This window comes from Pinus tabuliformis, chromosome 6, assembly GCF_031772625.1.
Source record: "Pinus tabuliformis cultivar Carrire ecotype Pingquan chromosome 6, CPIR1, whole genome shotgun sequence".
In the NCBI taxonomy this organism is placed as follows: domain Eukaryota; kingdom Viridiplantae; phylum Streptophyta; class Pinopsida; order Pinales; family Pinaceae; genus Pinus; species Pinus tabuliformis.
In genome coordinates, this window is record NC_142292.1 from 1,756,534,946 (window position 1) to 1,756,545,269 (window position 10,324).

The window sequence follows — 10,324 nt, forward strand, 5'->3', positions numbered from 1 at the left end:
GACCAATTTGGTCTGAGTGGACGTTAACCATCATCATCACAATAGTAATAAGTTATTGAAATTGAAGCTGGATCCATGCACATCCATCCTTGTTTAATAATGACCATTCAACATTCATGATTTGATCATTTACCCATATATGACTTAGGAGTTGAGTTGCAATACATGGATTATTGAAATGAGTATGGAGTGTTGTAACCCTTCATATCCATTCTCATTTAACATTCAATGTATAATGACACATGACCATTGAAAATTCATGTTTGAGATTTCAACATTATCGGGTTGTTGAAAATATTTTTTTTTATAAATTTATCATATTTGTTGTTATCTTGTTAAATAATTTAAAATTTACATTTTTAAATTACATTTTCAAAATAATTGAGTCTATAAATAAATAAGTTTTTTTGTTTTGTTTTGTTTTTTTAATAATTTAGATAAAATTATATTCTTATTTAATATATATTTTAAAGTCTCTATCAATCATTTTAAAATAGGCCAAAATTATTAAGAATAAACAAAAATTTATTGATAAAACTAAAATATAATTTATTACAAGATTTTTATTGGATTTGTGAATTTTTTTATTAAATTTAATATAATTTTTTTCCTATATCAAATTACTTTATATAAAATAAAAACAAAATCTATTGTTATTATTATTAATTTATACTTTTACTCATTTATTAATTTATATCTTCCCAATTAAATTTAAACTTATGACAAAGGCCTTCAATTTTGATGGAATTTAATGGACGCCCATTACATAGTGATTTGCGAATCAAACATAGTGATACGAGAGTAATTGTTAATCAAACATAGTTATGCTAGTCAACATTTAACATTTTTGGTTAAAATGATGAAACTCATTATTATAATTGGGCAACAAATATACCGCGTGTTAATGTGCATTAAATTAAATGAGTGGGAATTGTATATGTTTATTGTTAGATAACTGACACAAAATCCATTAAATTAAATGAGTGGGGATTGTATAGCCGTAGTCTAACGATTATGTTTTTTTGCCCTGAAGGTTATAGAAATTATGGGCAGAGATTTTTGTAAATCTAAGTAAAAACTATCAAACTTCATAATTTTACGTGCCCTTAGAAGTTTTTGATGGTGCTGAATCCATTTCCACCATAAAAAACATGATTCAAACACCACCTCTACAGAAACCGTAAAATTTAATAATTGTTTCATGCTTACCCTAGTTTAGAATTGCTTTCATGTCAATATGTGTTTTTGAGTGAGGAACTGAATCTAGATTCTTTAATTAATTCGCTATTAAGTTATTTTTTTAAAAATTTATCTATATTAAGTTATTTTTTAAAAATAAATTTAAATATAAAATGAAAACAAAGTCTTTTATTATTATTATTATTATTAATTTATAATTTTACTCATTTATTAATTTATATCTTCTAAATTAAATTTAAACTTATGACAAAGTCTTCAATTTTGATGGAATTTAATGGACATTGCCCATTACATAGCGATTTGCCAATCAAATATAGTGATGCTTATGCTTTTTTGCCCTAGTTCCGGCCACATTTTGAAAAAATCAGGTAGGGATTTTGTAAATCTGAGGAAAAATTGTCAAACTTCATAATTTTAGGTACCCTAGAAGTTTTTGATGGTGCTGAATCCATTTCCACCATCAAAAACATGATTCAAACACTCCCTCTACAAGATTTTTTGAATTTTTTTTACCTGGATTCTGGCCACTTTTGACTGGGCAATTCCTTCGCCTCCGTAGACAACTCCGATTGTATACCGTTGGATCCAACGGTAAGCATATACAACCCCACTCATTTAATTCCCATTAGCAAGTTACAACGATGGGCATATACAACCTCTACTCATTTAATCCTATTGACAAACTATTTATTTTCAACACTACAATTAAGTGCAGAAACCCTAAAATTTAATGGTTATTTCATTCTTACCCTCATTTAAAATTGCTTTCATGTCAATATGTATTTTTCAAAATCCCTAATTTTTTAATTAATTTTGTATAAAATAAAATCTTAAAATCTGTAAAATTTAAAATTACAATAATAAACATATACAACTCTACTCATTTAATACCATTGGCAAATTACTTATTTTCAACGCTACCATTGAATGCAGAAACCATAAAATTTAATGGTTATTTCATTCTTACCCAATTTTTAATTGCTTTCATGTCAATATGCGTTCACCGAGGGACGGAATCCCGGATTCTTTAACAAATTCCGTATAAAGTGGGGTCGGGGAATCTGTGAAATTTCCAAGAACTTTTGCAGTGGTTATTTTCTCATGAATTTCGGAGAGACGCGTAAAGCCATGTTATCGGATTCTTTGACTGTTCAACCAAAGCATCTTCGTACGGGAGTTGGACTCTGATCTTTGTTTCAGTCAAGGCAGACCTACTATTCTCCTTATCGCCGCGTGGACATCTTAAGCCAGTCTGGGCCTCCCAGATTCGAGCACGCGATGAACGTGAGAATATTTTGGGAAAAAGCCTCAATATCGGGGAGATTCTTCTTTTTAAAGCTGTTACTGCATCTGTGAGCTGAAGAGAAGTTCGCAATTATCCCGCTGTCAATCCGAGGACTCGCAGTTTTTTGTGGGTGGAGTACTCGCAGTCTCGCAATTTTTTGTGGGTGGTTGGTTAGGGTTTTACCTGCAAATAAGAATGCGGAGCAGTGGTTCATCTTATCAGAAAAATGAGGAAGGCGGGGAAATGGCCGCCTCTCGCAAGGGCAAGAGCCAGGCTCCTACAGATGCTGTAGCAAATGGGGCATGGGGAGGCAATTACAATTATTCCTCTGACAGGCCTGGAAATGGAGCTTGGAAGGGTAGAGCATCTTATAGTGCGGATGGCCAGAAGCCTGGCCGCTGGGCGAACAACCCTCGTAGCGATAGAGACCGGGGTTTTAATCAACAGGGATGGAAGGAGTTGGGGAAACCTCATCAGAGGAATGTAAATCAAGAAAATAGGACCGCCAGAGCTAGAAATGCTAGCGGGTGGGGCCATTATGGCAGGGCAAATCAAGCAACACAGAGCAGCTGGAAGCCCGAAAACTCAGAGTCCGCCTATGGAAAGAAGGGCAGGGCAGATCTTTCTGTTCCTCCCCCACTTGCTAACGGTTGGCAATGGCGCAGCGACGCCAAGTTGGATTCTTCAATGGCATCATTACCCCGTGGAAAAGGTTCCGGACACAGGAGTGCAGATGCTAGTGAAGAGAAATATGAATTGGGGAGTAAGATGCTTTCTAAACTTCTTCCTTTTGAGCAATCAGGGGAGCCATCTCATGAAACAACTGGAGCTGGAGACCGATCCAGTGATAACGATACAGATATTGATAATCTTGACAGCGACGAGGATTTAGTAAGCAGCGATGACTATGATTCTGAAGGGAGTAATGTAAGTCATGATACTCGCAAGAAGAATAAGTGGTTCAAAAGTTTTTTTGAATCCCTGGATAACCTGACCCTGGAGGAGGTGAATGATCCTGAGAGGCAGTGGCACTGCCCTGCATGCAGAGGCGGCGTTGGGGCTATCGATTGGTACAGCGGTATGCAACCCATTTTAGCCCATGCCAAAACTATCAGATCAAAGAGGGTAAAGGTGCACCGCGAACTTGCGGAAGTACTGGAAGAAGAATTGAAAAGGCGAGGAGCTGCATGCTTAAATGCCGAGGAGATGTTTGGTAAGTGGAAGGGCCTGCGAGAGACTGTAAACGATCAAGAAATTGTCTGGCCTCCTATGATTATTATTCAGAACACGCTCCTTGATCAAGATGAAAATGAACAGGTATGTACTATGAGTTTCAGTTTTATTTGTTTAAAACTTTTTTACATGGTGTTAATGCATCTGGAATGTCTTAGAAACCTCTTGCTATCATGTTTATCAGTACTAGTGAAATATGTGGATCATGGATATACAGTTTCTCCATATATCGCAAGGATTTTGGAACCTATTCATCTACATGCAATTCCTCATGACTTTGCTTCTGACCTCATAATTTACAGTGAGAAACTCAATTATATTCGGCAAGTATATTTGAATTTAAATCAAGAGTTTAGAGGTTCAACCAAGCAGTCCCATGTTTATCTTTTGCTTTAGCATTTCTGGGTATATTTTAGATTTTGAGTTCTTTTGGCTTGAAGTATGCATCTTGAAGCCCCGATTCCGGTAGTGGTGACTGTAAGCAGAAAACAGCCTAACTTATTGGGACTTTTATTCTACAAAATTGAGCCGTGGTCAACTTATTCATATTCTAACAATTGTTTTTGTCGGTACAGATAGGTATTAATAGATTTCGAATTCTATCACTTTACACAGGTAAAGCTGTGGAAATCCAAGGTTGCGTGAGTCTGTGTACAACTTTTTTGAGGGATGATACTTACGAAAACTGCTATTTTCAAGATACAGCAAACAAAGCCTGTTTATAGTTATTTTAGAAGTCTGCTTGTGTTGAATATAGTGTGCGAAAGGAAAAATGACACAATGTGATGCTTTGTTGAAGCTTTCACTGAAGGTATATAAGACAAGATAATTTTAGTAATGTCCAACCAATGACTACAATAAGTAGATCGATGGGACCATCAATGCTTGAGAGTCTAGTTCATCCATTGCCATGAACAATAGTGGTGAAGTTGTCCATGAACAGTTAACACCACAGTTTCATATCGAGTGGCCCTGGAATCAAGGCATTGTTATTAGGTGATGCTCAATGATAAATGAGATTTCTCACTTATATTAGCTATTCCTTTGCTTCAGGAATTGAATTCCATTTCTCACTTGTATTAGCTAGGCCTTTGCTTCAGGACTTGAATTTTTTTTGAAGTTGTTTTGATATTTTTGGAATACTTTCTGCATGTTCCAATAAGCAAGCTCCGTGGAAAGCTAAGTCCTGCACTTTACATGTTTTAAGAGATCATGATTCTTTTTTAAGAGAAAATTATGTCAAAAAGGGTTTCAGAGGCAATCTCGAGTTAATGTGTGACTATTCAAATAGCAGGCAATTGGTAGGTTTTGGAACATAGCAAATGTAAATCATCATCTCTTCTTGCTTAATTCATTTTGCTGCATGGATGTCACTCCAAATATTTAATATTCATTTGAAAAGTCATGAAATTTTATTCACCAAGTTTTAAGAAATATGGGCTCCTAGAATTGTGTATAAAAACTACTGCTCACCAACTGTATACATCATGGATAATGAGGTTTTGCTTTTGGAGGCTAACTTCTGGTGGTAGTATTCCTACTTGTTATACTTCTGTTCAAAGTTTCAAATCCTGTCAAGAGTTGCTCTACTTAAATGGGAAAAACAGTAAACAGTTTCAGCATTGTGCAAATATTGTTCTACTTCAAAGTTTCAAATCCTGTCAAGAGTTGTTCTACTTAAGTGGGAAAAACAGTAAACAGTTTCAACATTGCATGCAAATATTGTTCTACCTCTGTTCAAAGTTTCAAATCCTGTCAGGAGTTGGAAAACAATAAACAGTTTCATCATTGCATGCAAAATATAGATGAAGGATTCATATACGTACTCGACCAATGCACTTTTGTGGATCTTTTTCGTTCATATTCTATTCAGACTAAAGATTTCATCGTTAGTCCTTATTATCCTTATAAAGTTACAAGGATTCATTCGTTTCTTATGTGCATGTACTTGCGTGCGTTGTTTATTTTCTTATGCTTTGGTTTCATGAAATTGTTTATTTTTTTCCAGTGGATTGGAATGGGAAATAAAGAATTACTGGAGTATTTCAAAGGATATAAAGCCATGAAGGCAAGACATGCATATGGCCCAAAGGGACATCGTGGAATGAGTCTTCTTATATTTGAGGAATCAGCAATGGGATACTTGGAGGCAGAGCGGTTACAGAAACAGTTTTTAAAGGAAGGGAGAGGAAAAGATGACTGGGAGCGACGTAGGGTATTGTTTTATCCAGGTGGAAAACGTGTACTATATGGTTACTTCGCAACAAAAGAAGAGATGGAGATTTTCAACAGACATTCAAAAGGTTTGTATTACTTACTTCTTTGAAGTCTATATGACACATATCACAAAGGGGTGGATTGCAGAAATTTTGTTTCTAATTTAAAGTGTGAAACAAATTTCTGGGTGTCTCCTAACATAGTTACAGCTCATTAAGCATAGACACATTATTAATTAGGGAAGTCTGATTACGCACAGCAGGATTCTTTGATTGATTGGGTAATGTCTAAGACGCATTAGGTGGGAGATGCTTTTTGGTTCATGTACTCTGATGCTAGTGAGTAAATTTTTATTTTTTATTGGAGCTATTATAACAGTGCAAGAGTATTTTGCAGGCAAAGCAAGGTTGAAGTATGAGATGAAATCATATCATAAAATGGTTGTGGAACCCATGAAGCAAATGGATGAGGACAATCAGAAGTTGTCTTGGTTTAAGACTAAAGTTGCTAAACAACAGGAGCACAGTAAAAATTTAGAAGAGACAGTTAGTATAGTCTCATCAAAATTGCGTATGAAAGATCAAGAAATTAAGATTATTAGACAGAGGGCTACAGAGCAGCACGAGGAATCCAAGAAAGAGGTATGATTAATTTATGGTTGAAACTAGAGCATATGGAAGTTGAAACACAGCAACCCATAGTAGTTCAGTTAGTGTCTTGGACTTGCACCTTGTGTATAATTTTATGCGAGGCTTAAAGTGTTGTTGTCCTTTGGACATGTAGTTTTAATGTTAAAACCCAATATGTTTAACTATATATGTCTTGTTCAGAATTGATCTTCTTTTGTTTTTTTTGAGGTTCCCACGAGTGCTATGCTAATTGAAAACTGTGGGCAGATGGATTATTTGGAGCAAAGTTATAGAGAACAAATTGATCAGCTGAATGCCGATATTACAAAAAGAGAATCAGAGATGGAAGAGATGGAAGAGGAGTTCAAGAAAGCACACTTAGATCGTTGTCACCAACTTGAAGTTAACTCTGCAAAGCTCCCAAAAGGTGCACAAGTTGTGAATGATGAACAACAGGAACAACAGATCAAGTAAATTTCCTTTCTATTCTGGACCTTTCTTTGGTTTTCATCTATTTACTCTTTCTAGGAAATAACTTATTATATGTCATCTGTGCACAGAATGCTTTTCTTTTTTCCTTCAGTTCCTAAAGTTTAGAGCAACCAACATGTTTGTTTTGTCCTGTATCTTATTGTAATAATACCTTGCTTTGTTCAGGGTGCTAGCAGGGTAGAATACACTTATTCTTAGTGGTCAGTGCTGTAACAGGCTTGCAAAATGTTTTGTTGAACTACTTAGATCTTGAAGAGTGAACTAGTCAAGCGTTAAAATTAAAATGGCTGTGCGATTAAACAATTCTTTTTGGCTTTGGTATGAGTCATTTACTCTTGGGGAAAGAATTGCTTGGACTTCCTTGTCCTCCGTATATCCCTGGGAAATAGAAGCCATTTTTCCTTCAGTACTCTTGCCTTGAGATTTCACCAATAATCAACCACATAGTACCATACTAGCTGCATACTCAGCTCCAACCAGCTACATACTTGGTCCAAACCACTTTCATACAAAACCAAACAAGGCTAAGCATAATCAACGTCCTTGCTGGAAACATATGTCACGAGTTTGGTTTAAAGTGAATATAGGCAACTTTCATGCCGGAAGTACCGACTTTGAACTTGGTCCAACAAAGGAAACACAAGTGATCCTTATGTACAAATCCATCAATTAGTTGACGTAGGCCTCTCATCTGAAACTGACATGTATACATTATAATGCAAGTCAAAATGGAGGAAAGGGAAACATCAAGATTTAGATGAAATTGATCCGCTGGTTACTCCACTAATAATGAAAATTTCCTTGGAAATCAATTGCCGGCCTTTCGTATGTAGACGCATGCTTTTTAGCGTAGTTTCCATACACTACCCATGTAGATGAATGCTTAGAAAATGTGAATATTTTCACCCAATATATACATATTTTATATAATGTCTTGATTTGAACATTGGATACCTAAAAGTACCTCCCTTGAGGCAAGAAACGTCCTCGCAGCCTTGCATCCCTAGTATATTGGACACTCATGGGAAATGTGCCCTATGCAAGACATGCCCATGCGGGTTTGGCACTCGGACAATGCAAGCCTCGACATGTTTAAGACTTGGGGCACCAATAAATGTTAAAAAAATATCTCAGAACATTAAAAAATGTGTGTCCTGATGTGCCTGTTTTAGGGGTCTATGTGTGCCATGTTGGACACTCATAATCTCGCGTCCCTGACTTTCGTCCTATTGGCAATCAAATACAAGAGGAATTTGAGAGGTGAATTTTTTGAAGTTGAATTTTAACTGCTAACTGCTATGATGTGAAGCGGAACCAACAATCAAATACAAGAGTTTTAAGGCCCATTTTTTTAAAGTTTAATTTTATCTGTATGATGTGATGCGGAACCAACAATCAAATACAAGAGTTTGAGAGTACAGTTTTTTGAAGTTTAATTTTAAGCTCTATGATGTGATGGGAGACCAACAAACCCAATACTTCATTCTTTAAAGCAACTTTAGCCTGTTAAATTGACTCATCTTTGGTATCTTAAATTCCCCATTTTTTATTGAATCTTATGGCACCCGAAGGTGAAAAATAGAACAAAGTGATGGATAGTATCGGAATGTGAAAATTAAATTGAAGGCAAAAACACTCTTCAAGCGGGGAAACGATTTTGGAAACAAAACTTTTCAAAATTTTAGGAAATAAGAAAACAATATCTCTAATATTTTATAAAATATTTAAAAGTTTAAAATGCTAAAATATTTCATAAATATTTAGAGTTCAATAAGTTTTGGATACGTTTGCTTGCGTCCTGTACCATCGTAATTACTTGACAACCGACTAGAAGATTGCAAGGTAAAGATAATATGCCAGATTTTTTCAATGATACTTTATAATTGCCCATACATTTGTTAGATCCATTAAAATCGAAGTATTCATAGCTATGCTTTGGCCACATGTCTCTCACCTATGGTCATCATTTGTGACATTTTTATACTAACTTTTTTTGCCTTCTTAGAAGGCAGAGGCCAGGAAATTTTATTGAGATATCAATGAAAATATTTTTGCCTATTGAGGGGCTCAAGGATCTTTGCACTTTTTAAGATATGGTTATGGATTTCTGCACTTTTTATGATATGGTTATTTGTAGGCATCACTTTTAATTTACCAGATATATGTCTTCTCTGTTTTTGAATGGTGTCAAGCATTGCTTGTGATCTTGCTGTCTTGCAGAATTGATGAAGAGATTGCAAGAAGAAAAATGATAGTTGAAGGCAGCTTCAAAGATTCTGAAGAATATGAATGTGAGAGGCAAGAACTTATTAAAATGCATGACAACAAGAGGAGGGAGATCAAGCTAAAACAGTTACAGGAAGAAGTAGCCTTAGAGAAGGAATTGGAGCGTGAGAGAGGTGAACTACTGGACAAGCATCTAAAGAGAAGGCAAGAAGTACAGAATGTTGCTGTTTAATTGTAGGGGTCGGAGAATTTCTATGCAATTAAATAAGCATACTTTGTATTATAACTGTTTTTGAATTTTATGCACCCCTTGAAAAGCTACCCATGAAGAGCAAGGAAACTTCTGTAGCCATCCTGTTGTTTGTATGTTGTGATCACTAGAAATTGGAGAACTGAATCATACGGATTGTAGAATCTATTTTGCCTTTTGATGAGAATGTTGAATCATTTTCCCTGGATACAAATATCCCTTTTAAATACACACCAAAAAAGAAAAAAAGAAAAAAAGAGGAGATTTATAAAGCGTTTCTGTTTCATTATCCTATATGATCCTTCTGTAAATGTGTTTTCCTTGGTTCTTGGTTTGAAGGCTAGAAGGGTAGACAAGACTTGACTTCAAAGTTCAACTTGGATCTGTTGGATAGATGATTTTAAAGCATGTGTAAATGTGTTTTCCTTGGTTCTTGGTCGGAAGGCTAGAAGGGTACAAGACTTGACTTCAAAGTTCAACTTGGATCTGTTGAATAGATGATTTTAAAGCATGTGGGCTTGGAAGGGTTTTTTAATTTTCCTTTGAAGTTGTTTATAATTCTAATGATGATAGGCGTTGTTCATGACTCAGGCCTTGAACGTTTCTGATAAATTTTAGTATTTCTGCATGGGAAAAGGTGCAATAGATTTTGTCATTTTTAAATAGACGCAGTGCATAAAAAGCAGCTTTATATTTTTTAAATAGACGCAGTGCATAAAAAGCAGCTTTATATTTTTTAAATAGACGCAGTGCTAAATATAAATAGACGCAGAGCATAAAAAGCAGCTTTAT

General features: G+C 35.3%; 1 protein-coding gene across 1 annotated transcript; it reads left to right on the plus strand.

Annotated features, from left to right (window-relative positions):
• Window positions 1–2,357: 2,357 nt before the first annotated feature.
• Window positions 2,358–9,828, plus strand: LOC149265956 (protein SUPPRESSOR OF GENE SILENCING 3 homolog). The gene is made up of 5 exons (XM_089429898.1): window positions 2,358–3,802; window positions 5,727–6,021; window positions 6,332–6,576; window positions 6,832–7,034; window positions 9,277–9,828. The coding sequence occupies exons 1-5, from the start codon at window positions 2,681–2,683 to the stop codon at window positions 9,512–9,514; spliced, it is 2,103 nt and encodes a 700-aa protein (XP_089286024.1). The 5' UTR covers window positions 2,358–2,680; the 3' UTR covers window positions 9,515–9,828.
• The last annotated feature ends 496 nt before the right edge of the window (window positions 9,829–10,324 follow it).